This window comes from Aethalodelphis obliquidens, unplaced genomic scaffold (genome assembly GCF_003676395.1).
Source record: "Aethalodelphis obliquidens isolate GAN/ISIS:26980383/991018 unplaced genomic scaffold, ASM367639v1 scaffold38, whole genome shotgun sequence".
Taxonomy (NCBI): domain Eukaryota; kingdom Metazoa; phylum Chordata; class Mammalia; order Artiodactyla; family Delphinidae; genus Aethalodelphis; species Aethalodelphis obliquidens.
The window spans coordinates 6,758,742-6,774,866 of NW_020837982.1; the positions used below are offsets into that span (position 1 = coordinate 6,758,742).

Genomic DNA, 16,125 nt, shown 5'->3' on the forward strand with positions numbered 1-16,125 from the left:
TTCCTGGCCATCCATACAGCCTCCAGGGCAGCACCAAGCAGGGAGGTGTTTCCAGTTGTGAACCCCCAGGATAAGCTCATGCATATGTGCACATAGACACTTACACATTACTGGTGGAAGGCTTAAGTCCCAACCTGAAAGAAAGGAGGCCTCCCTGAAGCAGGGAAGAACTTACATCTGAGAAGTTTGGGGAAGAGATCAATTGGCAGGGCTCTGCCTGGGCCATACTGAGTTTTGGCTTCCTCCATCCTGATCCCTAAGAGTTGTGTGTGGGCCTGTCAAAACCTGGCTTCATATGTTCTCTGCTTTCTCCACCATAACAGTCTTACCCCTCCGAACTATGAGCTTGAAGGGTAGGATGGTACTAGACCTTGATGGAAGCCAAAGACAGCACAGAAGTAACCTTCTTCCAAACTTGACCCTATTTGCAGCATTTGAGATTGATGCTACTCTGTAGAGATTGCAGCCAAGGCCTAAACAGCCCATCTGGTTTGAAAGTGCTGTTTTTCCTAGACACTCTAAAGACTGCTCACTTCAGCCATTTCCCCCACTTCCAGGGCCTTCATCCCAGCCTGCCCTGCCTCTGCAGACTCACCAGCTTGTTCCTTTTCTGGAAGATTGCAACAGGCCCTATCTGGCCCTCAAGCATGGCTGCCCCAAGTAGCTTAGTAATTGAGCAGGAATTGAGATTAGGAGATGTAGCACAAATACTCTAGCCCATCCTGAGACAACAAGACAAATAGTCTGAAATCACCGGAAATTCTGAGTTCTTCACAATGGACAGCAGCTGTCCAAGATTTTTTAAAAAGAAAGAAAGAAAAAAAAAAAACAGGAGTTACCTGCCCAGACAGACCTAGTTTACTGAGTCTGGAACCTTTACAGCAGAAAGTGGGGCTGGGGAGAAAGTTCTCCCTTGCTACAGTCTGCTACTGCCTTGTTCTCGGTGGGGGTTTTTTTGGGTTGTTTTTGGTTGTTTTAAAGGGAGATCCCTTCCTTGGCAAAAGGAAGAGACTCTGAAATGGACTGAATTACTCCTATAGACCTGTTGGCTTTGGCCCATAGAATTTTAGAAACAGTTGGGATTATGATACTTAAAAATTTTGGAATTTCACACAAATTCAGATTCCTGGCTTCTCTGGAAATAAGCAGTTCAGAATGGAAAGCAGTGAGTAGATCCGCAACTAAGGGCTCACATGCCTTCGTGGCAGTCACAGCAAGGCCCCCAGCGGTGAAAATGATGCCACCTTGCATACCACGGGTGCTGCTACTTGGGATTATTGGAAGGAGTAAAGGAGAGAGGGAAAGACATTTGGGGAATGAATTTTAAGGCAGGGTTTAAAGTTGGAAGGGTGAAGTTGAAGACCAGAGCAGTGTCCGGTGGAACAGAAGTGAGGAGGTAAAAATTCCCCTGAGAATCAAAATGTCTGACCTAGGAGGAAACAGATTATGTGGTCCACTGGTTCCCAACAAGTGAGATATGTCCTCTCCCATCATGCCCTCCAGGAACAATGGGGAATCTTAAGGGGTTATTCCTCCCACCCTCCACACAGGTTCCATGGACCATTTGCATCAGGATCATGGTAAACCTTGGGTTCCTGGGGCCAACTCCAGAGCTACTGGGACCCAGGAATCTGCATTTTGACAAACCATCCTGGTCATTCTCATGCAATGAAATACTTGAAAGCCACCGCCTTAGAGAGTAGAGAGTAAGTCTCTGGTAAATATGTGTAATTTTAAGAAGCCCCCCATGTGATTCTCATGCACTCCACTAGGGAGAGGGAAGAAGCTCTCCTGTTAAGAATCATTGATCTAACATTTTCAACTGAGGAAAATGAGGTCTAGAGGATAGGAAGAGGAATGTAATTTATTGAGTGCTAACTATGCCAGACACTGTGCTAAGCAGAAGCTGTAGTTAGCTAGTTTAATCTCACAACTTCATAAGGTAGATACTGTTATTAACCTAATTTTACAACTGAGGAAAGGGGCACAGAGAGGCTAAGTAACTTACCCAAAGTTGGATTCAGATCCAAGAACTCCCATTCTTGACCTTTACTAGTCATTGTTTTCTCTGCTGCTTCACAGAAGATGAGCAGAGAGGCCACCACTCACTACTCTTGGACAGTATGTCCTGCGTGGGCCTCACCTTCCTAATCCATAAAATAGGTTGGCGGTGTGGTGCCCTAAGTGATTTTCAAGATACTAAAACACTCTAACATTGTACAGTCAGTCCTTTGGTTTTTTTCCCCTCCCTGTCCACCTTCAGATGGGTTCAGACTGCAAAAGACTTTGTCTCTTCTTTTCAAAACATCCCTACCATTTCTCTTTTCTACCTCTCACTCCACCTTAGTTCCTAAAGCTCTTGGGAGAGAGAGTCCCTAAGCAAAGAACCCTCAACAGCCCCAGTCCTAGAGCTTCTGCTCAGAGAAGTGTTTCCCCCTCCCCTGTTCATTCTAAGTGCCCAGAGCTGGGGTCTCCCACCACCACCACCCCCTTACAAGGACACAGTAGCCTAAGAGAATACTTAAGATCGAAATAGCTTTCTGCCGTTTGCAAAGATTTTCACTTACATGATCTTATTTGGTCCTCACAACAGGCCTGCCAGAAAGGAGGGATTATTATCTCAGTTTACGGAAGGCTCAGAAAAAACATGGCCCCTTAACAACCAGTTGATGGTGATGCCAGGTTCGACCGCCTGCTTCCCAGTGCACTACTCCCATGTGCACACACTACAGTCTGCCCACAGATGTCCACCGGATGCCAGAATCAGGTGCATTTTAATCCAAGACCTCAGTGTCCTTGGGTGGGAAGAAGACAATGTGTGGGTGTTGAGTAACTGTGAAACCAGCACCAGCTGCCTTAGAAGTAGTTTAGAAAAGGAGGGGATATGGAGCGGTAGAGAAAAATTGGATTAATGGGTGGCAGGGCTGCGTTGCATTAACCATTCCCAACACTGTCCCTTGGGAGGTCCTGAACCCAATATCCAACAGTCAGCCCGTGGGTGATGATGGTGGTGGCAGGTGACATGCAGAATGTTTTTGAAGAGGTCATTGCTTACACTTCACTGGCCCAAGAGGACTTCAGATCCTCTGATATTTACTCCCCCTCTTTTGGGTTAATTTGAGACATTGTCTAAAACTGGAATACAGCATCTAGAGATAGACTGAGGTGAGGATGCTGGTATGTTCAGACAACGGTTTAAGGACTGGTTAACTTTACAAGTTTTATGGCTTCCTGAGGGTTGGGGAACCCTTCTTATCCTTCAAGACCCAGAGGGAAAAAGAGAGGGAAGAGGAGTGAGGGAAGGCTGTGACTCCATCAGGACATGGGTTCAAGGTTTACCCTTTGCCCTCTGCCTACTCAGCTAGGGGTTCCTGGAAGAATGAGGTCGTGGCGCATTCAGGAAAACTTTCCTCCGTCTACCCGCTTCGGTACCCAGGATGCAAACATTTTTCCAGGTCCTAGCAGCCTCCCTCCCACCAAGGAGTTAAAAAGAACACAAATCCCAGAACTACCCCTTCTCTCACAATCCCCTGGGTGCAGTACCTCGGCTAGGAGGACAGGACGGTCACTGAGGGGGACGGTCAGGCATTCTCCGCAGACCGCGCTTCTTTCTCTTTCTCTGCCTGGGTGGATGCCCGGCTCCGGAGTAGCCCGCCTCCCTGCGCCTCACCTCCCGCCACCCCCGCAGACACACGGGCTCTCGACTCGCCGCCTCCGCTTCCTCCTGCTCGGAGCCTCCCCCATCCCGGCCCCGGCTGTGCGCTGCGCGGCGCGTGGGCGTGCTGCGGGGCGACCATGGCTGTAGACTGTTACCTCCGGTTCCCACAGTAACAATCGAAAGCCACGGTTGCCCTGGAGACGCGGGGGCGGGGCGCGCGCTGCTGACGGCACCACGGCAGCTCCAGTTTGGCTGACGTCAGGACCGCGGAGTTGGGGGACGGCGGCGGCGCGGGCGGGGGACGGCGCTCGCGGCAGGGGCCGGGCGCTGGACTCCTGGGGCTATGAGATGTGCGTGTAGGCCGGCAGCCCCTCAGTAGCCCTTGGGGACCGGGGACGGGACGGCTCGATGGCGGTGCCCGCGCCGGATCAGCACCGCGGACAGCGGCGGCGCGGGCAGCGAGCTCGGGGCTGAGGGACCCTCGGGGACAGAGGGGCCGGGGGCGCGGCAGGTGGCCGGGTCCGCGGTCCTGGGGCGGGGCCAGGCGTCGGTGGCCGTGACTGGAGACTGTTACTGAGGGCGGCCCGGGCAGTAAGCAGTCTAGAGCCAAGGTGCCGGCGCGCTGCCCGGGCAGGGTGGCTCCGTCGCCCGCAGCTGGGGGCGCTGCTGCTCTTCCTCCCCCGCGTCTCCAGGCCTTCTCTGACCCAGCGCTTGCGGACAGGCACGTGGCCCTTGACGTCAAAACCCTGTGACGTCAAAGATGTCCCTGCAGAGAGGCACTTCCGGCTGCGGGGAGGGGGAGGGCAATGGGGGCGGGGCAGTCCGGCTGAGGCCCCGCCCCCGCCTGGTCCTGAGAGGACAGCTCCTCCTGCAGAGGCGGGAAGTTGGGGGCGCTGAGGGACCAGCTCGACGGGACAGGGAGGGGGCGCCCCCGGCTGAATGAAGGGAGGGGTCCCGAGAAAGCCGCGGCCAGGGCGGCGGGTAGGTGGTCGTCTGTCTCTCGCCGGCGCCCCAGCTCAGCCGACCGGGGGTTAGCGAGGCTGAGTCACCGCTCTGCGGGGAGGAGAGGAGGGGGCGCATCTCCTGGGGCGCCGGCACCTTCGTCCCACTTTCTTGGGAGGATGGCGCAGGAGCTCCAGGAAGAGCCGCAGGGACTCTGAGGTCCGTCCTCTGATCGACGCTCCTCCGAAGTGGCTGCGTCTCCATCCGGGCGCAGGCAGGTGCTGCACAGGGTTCTGCGTACGCCTCCGGCTCCAGCAGTTGCGAGTGGACCCTCGTCCCCTCCACCCTGTCCCCAACCCCACCCCTTAGGGGCCCCTCTAACCTGCAGCCTGTCGGTCTCCTCCTTGCCCTCCAGTCCGTGTCCGTGCATCGGTCCATCTGTCGCCAGTTGGTCGGTCAGTCCCGCTTACCTGTCGGCTGTATTGCGTCCGCGCCCGCTCGCCTCCCGCAGCCGGGCTGGCGCGGCGGCTTTTATAGGCGCGCATAGTACTCGTGCGGCGGCTCATTCATGCGGCCGCGGCTCCTACACACTGACGCGCTGCCGACGTCAGCAGGGAATTTAGGAAACGGGAAGAGGGGCTATTTATAGTGGCGAGGCGGGGGGTGGGGTGGGGGGGTGGGGACCGAGGCGACGGGGAGCTGGGAGGGGGAGGAGGGCGCACGGAAGCAGGAACGGGGAGGGGGAGCCCGAGCCCCCTGTACCGGTCTACAAGGGGTTAACTTTCCGGAACTGCGGGCTGGGGGCCCGCGAGAGGACAGGGCGGGGAGGGGGGAACGGGTCCATTACAGATTTATTCACTCTGGGACACCTGGGGGCGCAACCCCACCATCGCCCGGCCTTCCAAGGCCCTCACTCAGTAGCTCCCACTCCCACTCCTCAGTTCCTGCTCCCGACGGCTCTGTGACGTCACAAGATGCCCCGCGGCGGCGTTATGACCAACAAGGCCACTGCGGTGTCGTCACCCATGGGGGGTAGGGAGCAGGAGAGGAAGCTGGACCCTCAGAGGGGCCTCTGGCAGCATCTAGAGCTGTGGTGTCAGGGACATGAGGGGAGAGGAGTGGGGGAGCCCAGGGGTCTGGAAGGCTTTGTAGGAGGAGGCTGGGCCTGGAAGGAAAGGCTCAGTGGGAGTCCAGGTACCAGACGGGAGCTGGAGACGCGAGGGAAGGCAGAAAAGTTGAGGAGGGTGGCTTGGACTCCCCAGAAATGAGCAAGAGGGTCCTCTATGGGGGAGGTGGGGGAAAGGTGGCAGGAGAAGGGAGGGAGAGGAAGAGGAAGCCTCAGCAACTGGAGGGGAGGAGGACTGGTCCACAATGCCAGTTTCAGAGCCTGACACTCAGCAAACCGCGTTTAACACCCATTTGTGGAATGAGGGACATTGGCAGCTAGCAGAGAAGAGTCTCTGGGGGTAGGAGGGAAGAGACCACTTCCTGGACGACTTAGAGTTCCTGGAGGTCAGAATTGGCAGGAAGAGTCCATGCAATGTGAGGCCGAGTTCTCTTGGACAGGATCAGGGAAATGAATGATCCTGGCCCAACCTAGCTCCATCAGTGGGGGAGGGGAGTGTGTCCAGAGAGAGGAACTGGATTAGGGTGGGGAGGGGACAATGCCAGGCCAAAGCAGGTGGAACTAGGGTGGGAGGGAAAGGTCAAAGATTGAGGAAGAGTGAAGTCCACAGGAGGGCAGCTATGCTGGGGGCAGGTCTGTCAGACCCTCCCATACAGATGTAAGGACAGTGTGAGAATAGGGGTGGGGAAGTGGGAATCTGGGGAGACTGTTGAAGAAAAACAAAAATAGTGGGCACAGGGGACCCTAGGGTGGGTCCACAGTGGACAGACTCCACTGAACAGAGACAGGGCTGAGTGGATCCTTGTGGGGCTAGGATCTGGCCCCATCAAGGGGATAAAAGATTACAGCAGAAATGGGGTCAAAGAGGTCCTGCATACCCTTTGGGATCTGGCCTCCTAGAGTCCCCCCCCCCCGCCTTTTTTTTTTTTTTTGGCCCCCAGAGTTTGTCCCACTGGTTCTCTTCTCCAGGAATGCCTTCCTGCCTGGGGGGAGAACTCCTGTTCATCCATCAAAGCCCTAAGATCTAAGAGCACTGCTCAGGTGTCTTCCCACCTCCCCCCAGCACTCCATACACTTTTCCACCTCAGCACACAGCACATCTCTCCGCCAAGATGTTGAGGTCCACCTTCCCTGGAGGCTGTCAGCTCATTTCCATTCTTGGAACCTCACTACTTCCTTAGCGAGGACTCTGGGGCAGGGGTGGGGGAGACGGAGAAGAGGACTGGGATAAGATGGACCCAGAACACGGAGTGGAAACAGGGTGAGGGCTCGGGAAGGAGTGGGAGTCAGAAGTACCTCTGGGGACCAGGAGCCGCCTCCTGGCCCCGAAGCCATGAAGTCCCCTGCTGAGGAAAGGGAGCCTCTGGGGGGCGCCCGAGACCTTGGTGTCTGTCAGGGACCGCGAGTGGCCGCGCCGGCAGCCCCTCAATGAGTGACTCAGCCACTACTTCTGGCGCGGGCGTGGGGGCGAAGGATGGAGCGCGGGGCGGGCGGAGGGGTGGGGGGGGGGGTGGGCGGCGAGCGCGGCCCCCACCGCCCAGCGGCCCTGCGCGGTTGCTAAGCTCTCCAAGGCCTCGGAGAGACGCGATATGGGCGAACCTCATCGGTTACTATGGTAACTCTGCGCCCCAGCCTCTCGCGCTCGGCGGCTGAGGGAGGCGCAGCCAATCAGAAACTGCAGGCGTTCTTGGGGACCCACTCCCACCCCCCCATGTGGGCGGGGGTCAGAAGGTGCGGGGAAGAGGCGGAGCGTGGGCTGCGGAGGCCCACTCAGCCACACAGGCGCTGGCTGCAGGCCTGATGTGCCGGGGCGGCTCGGGGACACTTCCGGAGTTAGCTGTGCGAACGCCCGCGCTCTAGTGCGGGGTGCCCTCCTTCCCAGAAGGGGCGTCACCTGCAAGAACCCGGCCTTCACGTGGGGTGCAGGACCTTGCGGGGCATCCCGGGCTGCAGGCCGTCCTGTGACTTTTCTCTCGGGTCCGTGGGTTTGGAGACGAGGTCGTTCAAGCGGGTCGTCCCTCAGAACGGCTCACACGGGGAATCTGGGGGCTTGGGTCGCTTCTGCGGGACCCCCAAGAGGCGCTGTCCAGCCATTCCCAGTCTCATATCCTGGGGTCCCTCCAGAGGCCTGCAAATTCAGGGTGGGCTGTTTGGGTACCACCTCTGCCCAGCTCATGGAGGGCCCTACATGACGTCAAGTCCCCTGAGTATGCCAGAAAGCCAGATCTTGGACTCCGGAAGGGGGCAGGTGTGTGTCTGTGCAAACATGAGCGCCCGCGGGTGTCAATTCCTGGAGAGGGTCTGGGTGCAAATGGGTTTATTCTGTGCATACCTATCCCATGTGGCTAAGTGAGGGTGGGTGTGTTGGGGGGTTACAAATGGACAGTCCCAACCAGGAATATCTAAGGAGGGTCCCCTAAGATCTTGTCTATCTTCTTCTTCCTTAGGATTTCCAAAACCTCTCTCCCACCATCTACTGTCCCGTCCTTGCGGGCAGGACTTAACTGAACTGGGGCAATGTGAGCATTTAGAAATATGTACAGGGGAGCATTCAGCTCAAAACTCCGGGCTTTGTGGGGCTCGCAAGTCCTAGGCTGGGGCCTCCAGGTGGGCACATCTGGGAGGCTGAATCTGCCAATAGGCCCCCCTCCTGAGCCCAGCTCCGCATCTGGGCGCCTCCGGCCCAGGTGCGCAGGAAGGAGGCTGTGGCTGTGTCGCGCAAAGCCCCTCACGGCCGCGAGGTGGCGCCATAGCCGCAGCAGCGCCTGCCGGCCCGGGCCGCTCCAGATAAGAGTGTGCGGAAAGCGCGGCGGGGCTGAGACGCGACCAGGACGCGGGGAGGACGGACCAGCAGGACAGACCGACCGGGGGCCCGGCGGGCGGAGGGCAGCGCAGCCACGTCCCCCCTGGATCCGCCGGCAGCCGGGCCCGGGGCTTCCGACATGCCCCCCAGGTAGGTTCTAGGGGTGGGGACCGGGAGGGACAGGGGACCCGAACAGCCCGGTCCTCGCGCGCTGGCCGCCTCGGGCGCATCCTCTGGCGCGGGCGTCCCAACGCGGCTGGCGTTCAGGGCTCCGGGTGTCGCCCCTAGAGGACTCAGGACTGCCGGGCCGCTGCTCTGCGCCGGGTTCACGGCAGGGTCAGCGGCCCGGGGCCGGCTCTGCCCGCACATGGGCTAGAGAAGCTAGGGGAAGGGAAGGGGAGCTGGCGGGCGGGGCTGGCAGGGGCGCTGCCCTCCCTGGCACAGCGCGGCGCCTGGCAGCGGGGCGGGGGGGGCGCCGACTAGGAGCTGCCACCGCCACGGGGAGGGAAGCCCGGCCGGGCTGCGGCCGCAGGTAACGGGCCGCGAGGCCCTGGGGGCCAGGCGGGGAATAGGGTCGGGCGGGCGAGCGGACGGCCGGGGAGCTCAGGGCTCGGTTCAGGCCCGGCGGCCGCCTGGCTGCCGAAATTGGGGGCCGAGAGGAAAAGCTGGGAGCCGAGGGACTGCGGCTGGTGCGCTCCTCCCGGCCTGTCTGAAGTTGGGAAACTTTTCCCCAAGTTTGGGGCGGCAGAGGTCCCGTGGAGAAGGGGCCGAGGGGAGCTGGGGAGGGAGGCGCCGGGCCCGCGAATGCAGAGCGGAGGCCGAGGCCGGGGCCGGGACGCGGGTGGGGCGCAGGCCGGGGTCAGGGCCGAAGCCGGCTGTGCGCGGTGCCCGCCCGGGGCGCTGCCCCCTCCCTCCCTTGGGAGCTGCGTGGCTCCCCCCTCCCCCCCACCTGCTTCCTGCCTCAGCCTCCTGCCCCGATATAACGCCCTCCCCGCGCCGGGCCGGCCTTCGTGCTCTGCCCGCCACGGCAGCCGCTGCCTCCGCTTCCCGCGCCACGGCCGCCGCCCGGGCCTCAACTGAGGGCCTGACAGCCCCCAGCCAGGGCGGCGCCACGGCGGGCACCGCGCTCCCCTCCTCCGGACCTCTTCCCCCAACTGGGGCAACTTCTCTCGAGGCGGGAGGCGCTTTTTTACTCGGCTCCCTTGTATCCCACTTGGGCAAACTTCTCAGCCCTGAATGACTTTTCCTGCAGCGGACATTTTCCTCAAATCGGGTAACTGTTTCCGAAAGGGTCGCTTCGCCCGAACACTTTTCTCCTCGGAAGCCCCCAGAACCCAGGCGGTGAGCCCGGCGGTATCGGGCCTGGGGGTGCAGGCCAGCCTGGCCTCCTCTCCGCCAGCCAGTCTCGGCTCCTTCTTTTGGTCCAGGCCGGCCGGCCCAGGCTCCCACTCTTGGAGGCCGCGGATCCTCCGCCAGTGCCCAGGCCGCGGTGCTCAATGCCCCTGCCCAGCTGAGGGGAAGGGGAAGTGGAGGGGAGAAGCGCCGGACTGGGTGCAGGCAGCGAGGGCTCGGTGCGGCTCTGACCCGGCTGGTGTGTGTCCCCGCAGGAGATTGTGCTGGGCAGACGATGCTGGACACGATGGAGGCGCCCGGCCACTCGAGGCAGCTGCTGCTGCAGCTCAACAACCAGCGCACCAAGGGCTTCTTGTGCGACGTGATCATCGTGGTGCAGAACGCCCTCTTCCGCGCACACAAGAACGTGCTGGCGGCCAGCAGCGCCTACCTCAAGTCCCTGGTGGTGCATGACAACCTGCTCAACCTGGACCATGACATGGTGAGCCCGGCCGTGTTCCGCCTGGTGCTGGACTTCATCTACACCGGCCGCCTGGCTGATGGCGCGGAGGCTGCGGCGGCGGCCGCCGTGGCCCCGGGGGCCGAGCCGAGCCTGGGCGCCGTGCTGGCTGCCGCCAGCTACCTGCAGATCCCCGACCTCGTGGCGCTGTGCAAGAAACGCCTCAAGCGCCACGGCAAGTACTGCCACCTGCGGGGCGGCGGCGGTGGCGGCGGCGGCTACGCACCCTACGGGAGGCCAGGCCGGGGCCTGAGGGCTGCCACGCCCGTCATCCAGGCCTGCTACTCGTCCCCGGCCGGGCCTCCGCCGCCGCCCACCGCCGAGGCGCCGTCGGGCCCCGAGGCCGCGGTGAACACGCACTGCGCCGAGCTGTACGCCTCGGGCCCCGGCCCGGCCGCCGCGCTCTGCGCCCCGGAGCGCCGCTGCTCCCCGCTCTGCGGCCTGGACCTGTCCAAGAAAAGCCCGCCGGGCTCCGCGCCTCCCGAGCGGCCGCCGGGCGAGCGCGAGCTGCCCCCGCGCCCAGACAGCCCTCCCAGCGCCGGCCCCGCAGCCTACAAGGAGCCACCGCTCGCCCTGCCGCCCCTGCCGCCGCTGCCCTTCCAGAAGCTGGAGGAGGCCGGACCGCCTCCGGACCCATTCCGCGGCGGCGGCGGCGGCGGCGGCGGCAGCCCGGGACCCGAGCCCCCCGGCCGCCCCGACGGGCCCAGCCTCCTCTACCGCTGGATGAAGCACGAGCCAGGCCTGGGCAGCTACGGCGACGAGCTGGGCCGCGAGCGCGGCTCCCCCAGCGAACGATGCGAGGAGCGAGGCGGGGACCCGGCCGCCTCGCCCGGGGGTCCTCCGCTCGGCCTGGCGCCGCCGCCGCGCTACCCGGGCAGCTTGGACGGGCCTGGCGCGGGCGGCGACGGCGACGACTACAAGAGCAGCAGCGAGGAGACGGGCAGCAGCGAGGACCCCAGCCCGCCCGGCGGCCACCTCGAGGGCTACCCGTGCCCGCACCTGGCCTATGGCGAGCCCGAGAGCTTCGGCGACAACCTGTACGTGTGCATCCCGTGCGGAAAGGGCTTCCCCAGCTCGGAGCAGCTGAACGCGCACGTGGAGGCGCACGTGGAGGAGGAGGAGGCGCTGTACGGCAGGGCCGAGGCGGCTGAGGTGGCTGCAGGGGCCGCCGGCCTCGGGCCCCCTTTTGGAGGCGGTGGGGACAAGGTCGCTGGGGCTCCGGGGGGCCTGGGCGAGCTGCTGCGGCCGTACCGCTGCGCGTCGTGCGACAAGAGCTACAAGGACCCGGCCACGCTGCGGCAGCACGAGAAGACGCACTGGCTGACCCGGCCCTATCCGTGCACCATCTGCGGGAAGAAGTTCACGCAGCGCGGGACCATGACGCGCCACATGCGCAGCCACCTGGGCCTCAAGCCCTTCGCGTGCGACGCGTGCGGCATGCGCTTCACGCGCCAGTACCGCCTCACCGAGCACATGCGCATCCACTCGGGCGAGAAGCCCTACGAGTGCCAGGTGTGCGGCGGCAAGTTCGCCCAGCAACGCAACCTCATCAGCCACATGAAGATGCACGCCGTGGGTGGCGCGGCCGGCGCGGCCGGGGCGCTGGCGGGGCTGGGGGGGCTCCCCGGCGTCCCCGGCCCCGATGGCAAGGGCAAGCTCGACTTCCCCGAGGGCGTCTTTGCTGTGGCGCGCCTCACGGCTGAACAGCTGAGCCTGAAGCAGCAGGACAAGGCGGCTGCGGCCGAGCTGCTGGCCCAGACCACGCACTTCCTGCACGACCCCAAGGTGGCGCTCGAGAGCCTCTACCCGTTGGCCAAGTTCACTGCGGAGCTGGGCCTCAGCCCCGACAAGGCGGCCGAGGTGCTGAGCCAGGGAGCGCACCTGGCCGCCGGCCCCGACGGCCGGACCATCGACCGTTTCTCCCCGACCTAGAGCGGTCTTGCCGCCGCGTGGCCCCGGCCCGCGCCCCTAGGCAGCGGCGGCGGGGGCCACCATCAGGCAGGCACACCGCGCCCGACGACTGTAGTAGCTGCGGCAGCGTCGCCGCAGGGGCGGCGGCCCCACCTGGCCTCACTGCTTTGTGCCTTAGCCCGGGGGTGGGGGTGGGGAGAAAACCCCGGGACGGGGGTGGGATGGGGGAAGGGAGATTTATATTTTTGATATCAGCTTTGACCAAAGGAGACCCCCGGCCCTTCTCCGCCTCTTCCTGTGGTTCGTTGACCCCCTCCCCCGGCTCCGTGCTGCTCTTGGGGGAAGGGGTGTCACTGTTGGGGCGCTCCCAGCCCTACCTCCGGCCCTTGCGACCACACCCATTCTCACTGTGAATCTCCCCGCTGGGGTCGGAGCGTCGGGCAGAGTTGGGGAGCGGGGAGGGGACTGAGCCGGCCGGAGGGCCCCCCGCCCCCGCCCCCGCCCGCCCCGGGACTGATAATGTGAAGTTCCTCATTTTGCACAAGTGGCACTAGCCCCAGGGCTATCCTTTCCCTCCCTCTGGAGTCAGAGGGCTGAGACAGCCCTGGCCTACCCGGTCTCCCACTCCCGCGGTGGTCCCCCCCTCCCTTCCCTGGGGCCCCGGACCATATTTATTGCATGCGCCCTGGGCGGCCCCCCCAACCCCGAGCCCAGGCTGGGCTGGGCTGGAACGTGGTCTCTTTAGCTCCCTCCTCCTCGTTTGTATATTTCCTACCTTGTACACAGGCTCTTCCAGAGCCGCTTCCATTTTCTATACTCGAACCAAACAGCAATAAAGCAGTAACCAAGGACCCTGGACCCAGCGGCTCTGTTCGCCCTGCCCAGGGAGCTGGGTGGGCCGCACCGGGGTGGGTGCAGGGGCCCGAAGCAGCGCCCTCATACAGGTGCGGTGGCTTGGACCGTCCCTCCCCGGTCCCAGAGACAGATCAGCAAGAGCTCAGGTACGTTTCATAACTAAAAGTTTATTAAGGAAACAAATCCAGTGCTGCAAATGGGATAGAAAGGAGAGACAGGGTCTCCCACCCACCCAGTCGTCAGCCTTCACCCAGGGGAAAGGATCTCAGAGGAGAGGCCAGGGACCCAATACCCCAAAACGCCCAGTCATCTGAGGTCCTGGGGGACTCACAGCCCCAAATCGTCGGCCATGGCTCTCCTGTACAGTTCCCCCTCCTTCTGGCATAATCTCGGGCCTGCGGAGGGGGGGCACTGCCTTGCCCCCATCTTCTGGGCAGGCTGTATAGTCAGACGGGGGGCTCTGGGGGATTCCCCCACTGGTCCCATCAAAACTTGCTCCTGGCTCCTGGCTCCGCCTCCAAACCCTGTCTCTTCCCCTAAGTCCCCCTCCATCCCTGTTCCTGGGTTGGGAGAACGCTTTCCCAGGAGGAAGCCTCCTGAGTGCAGCTTCGAACACAGGTGCCAGCTGAAGAGGCAACAAAAAACTCCAAGGCGAAGGGCCCCCGGGTCAAGTTCTTCTAGGGCAGAGCTAGAAACGGTGCAAACTCCAGGCTAGGCAATGCTGCTCCCGGGCACTGGCCCACCCTACCCTCCCTCAGGCTGGGCTGGAGGAGCCTGGAAGCACCCCAGAGCACAGGGGCCTGGGAGAGGTGGTCAGCGGCAGGAAAGCTTTCTTAGGCTCCTGCCACAGGTACCGCGGGAGAAGCATTCAGAGTGAGAACCTCCAAGGCAAGGCAACGAGGGGCCAGGAAGGTGAGAGGGACCAACTAGAAAGAGAAGGAGGGTGCGGGGGATGATTTGGGAGGGGGAGAGGGAGGCGAGTTGAGAAGAGTCTGAGGAAATTTTGTGAAGTGGGAACTAGAGCAAAAGGAAGGCGGATGGAGGGAGACGGAGCAGGCCAAGGCCACCCAGGAAGCATGGGCCTAAGAGCAGATGTCCTCCCTACAGACCCACGACCCACCGAGGGGAAAACCAGTGGCCCAGCACAGTGGACCCAGATTGCTAAGGGCGGGAAGAGCAGCGGGACGGGTGTGTGTGTGGGGGGCCTAGGGCTGCTGTTCAGAACCCAAGTGTGGTCCATGGGGGAATCCAGGCCTCAGGGGGAGAGAGACGCCCTGAGCACTCTCTTCATGGCGTGACCAAAGCCTCTTGGACGCTTTCAGGACAGGGGCTCTGAAGATTAAAGGGACCCGTGATCTCACCTGCATCTGATGGAAACTCTAACCCCCTGCCCCATCTCCAGCTGAGAAAGTGGCTGAGTCCCCGGGCTAAGAGGCCTTCCCCCAGCCCTTGAACCGGACACGGGGAGGGAGAAAGGCTGAGCACCGGCGGTCGGTCTGGCTCGCCCACCTGCTGTCACTGCAGCCAGCCACCTCCCTGCTAAATCCCGGCAGCCCAGGAGGGTCCCAGCGGCTTCCGCCCGGCCCTTGGGAGGGGCTCTGTGCGGAGCAGCTGCCCCCACAGCGCGGCCACGGCGTGCGGGGGAAGAGGGTAGTTTACTGTCTGGGTGGACTGGTGGCTCAGGCACGCGGGCATCTCCTGTGCTACTCTGGACACCTGGTGGCCTCTCGGGAATGGTTCCATGGGGGTGGGCCCTGCTGTGGCCCCCTCAGCCCACCTGGGCCCACGTGAGGAAGGCCGGGATGTCCCGCACAGGCACATTCCTGGTCAGCGCCTTCACACGCAGGTTCCGGTCATCCGTCAACAGCACCACCTCCCGCAGTAGCCGGATCGGCTCCTCTGTTGGCAGGAGAGAGCAGAGGGACTTCACTGAGGGCAGGAGGCAGAGGCACTGGCTGCCTCTCCTCTTCCGGAGGGGAAAGCAGTCCTGGGGGCTCCAGGCCAGCCACATCTTGGCCCTTCCACAGGTCCTTTCCCTCGTGCGGACCGTCAGCCGGGGGCGCCCCTCCGCTACCGGCTCAGGGAGGGCCGTGATGGGCCGGGGCTGGCCTTCTGCTCTGGACCCCCGCCTCCAGCGAAGGGCCGTGCTGCCTCGTGCCCTGAGAGCTGCCCGACCCGTCAGCCTCCGCAAACCCCTCTTCTCAGGACTCTGAGCCGAGAGAGCAGAGCCGGCCCTCCTATTCCTTCTGACTGCACGGCTAGTCCTGGATGCAAAATATTCCTCTCTTCTGCACATCTTCTCCACCCACCCCCATCCCCCCAAGGCCAGCAGATCCACGCTTTAGGTATTCAGAGGTAGGAAACTCAAGATGGAATACAAAATGTATCCAGGGCTCCCAGGAAGTGAGGAGAGGGCTTAGCTCAGGGAGCTCTGAGGAGAGGAGGGCAAGGGTCCCGGCAGCGCCCAGCCAAGGTGGCCCTGAGGTTAGAGCCAAGAGATTCCCTCTATTAAACAAACGTGATCCGTGCGTACGGGAGCAACCTCTAGGTACAGAAAAAGGAAAGGTGAAGTCGCATCATCTCCCTGTTCTCTCCCTCATGTCTGTCTGTTTCCCAGGGTAGAGCCTGTCTGTCTGTTTCCCAGGGTAGCGCTGTGGATGTCTCCAGAGTTCCTTATGCACATTTACAAGTGTATATACTTGTTATATAAGCTTTTTTTCTATAACATTACAATCATACTCACCGTACCTACTTCATTCAAATTTTAAAGATTTTAAAGTTCTTTCTATATGAGCACAAACGGACACACAAACGGATAGCCTTCGTTCTTTTTAGATGACTTTTTAAGCAGGATATCTTCCCCCACTTCTTTCCCCCTAATTCCCTAACCTTTTAATAATGTATTGGGGAGAATTTAAGCTGGGGCCAAGCACTCACACAAGTGACACCCCCACCCCTGCTAAGGCCCCTTGGGTGGC

General features: G+C 61.8%; 2 protein-coding genes across 8 annotated transcripts in view; one reads left to right on the forward strand and one right to left on the reverse strand.

Annotated features, from left to right (window-relative positions):
• Positions 1 to 68: 68 nt before the first annotated feature.
• Positions 69 to 13,143, forward strand: HIC1 (HIC ZBTB transcriptional repressor 1). 7 transcript variants are annotated; one of them, XM_027130629.1, is made up of 5 exons: positions 69 to 1,706; positions 2,594 to 2,767; positions 3,362 to 3,455; positions 8,174 to 8,679; positions 10,137 to 13,143. In XM_027130629.1, the coding sequence occupies exons 4-5, from the start codon at positions 8,262 to 8,264 to the stop codon at positions 12,311 to 12,313; spliced, it is 2,595 nt and encodes an 864-aa protein (XP_026986430.1). In that variant the 5' UTR covers positions 69 to 1,706; positions 2,594 to 2,767; positions 3,362 to 3,455; positions 8,174 to 8,261; the 3' UTR covers positions 12,314 to 13,143. The 7 variants fall into 7 exon arrangements, with proteins under 7 accessions (XP_026986430.1, XP_026986431.1, XP_026986429.1 ...); XM_027130630.1 differs by lacking the exon at positions 3,362 to 3,455 and having other exon boundaries at positions 69 to 1,717; XM_027130628.1 differs by lacking the exon at positions 3,362 to 3,455.
• Positions 13,144 to 13,294: 151 nt separating this feature from the next.
• Positions 13,295 to 16,125, reverse strand: part of SMG6 (SMG6 nonsense mediated mRNA decay factor) — a 234,938-nt gene continuing 232,107 nt past the window's right edge. The window contains exon 19 of the mRNA XM_027130542.1: positions 13,295 to 15,046. Coding sequence (XP_026986343.1) covers positions 14,916 to 15,046 — 131 coding nt within the window. The 3' untranslated portion in view covers positions 13,295 to 14,915. The remainder of the gene's footprint in view (positions 15,047 to 16,125) is intronic.

Coding starts and splice junctions, on each gene's coding strand:
- HIC1 (XM_027130630.1), top strand. CDS start 8,262: ATGTACAGGGGAGCATTCAGCTCAAAACTCCGGGCTTTGTGGGGCTCG. Junction 8,680..10,136: donor GCTTCCGACATGCCCCCCAG/GTAGGTTCTAGG, acceptor GTGTCCCCGCAG/GAGATTGTGCTGGGCAGACG.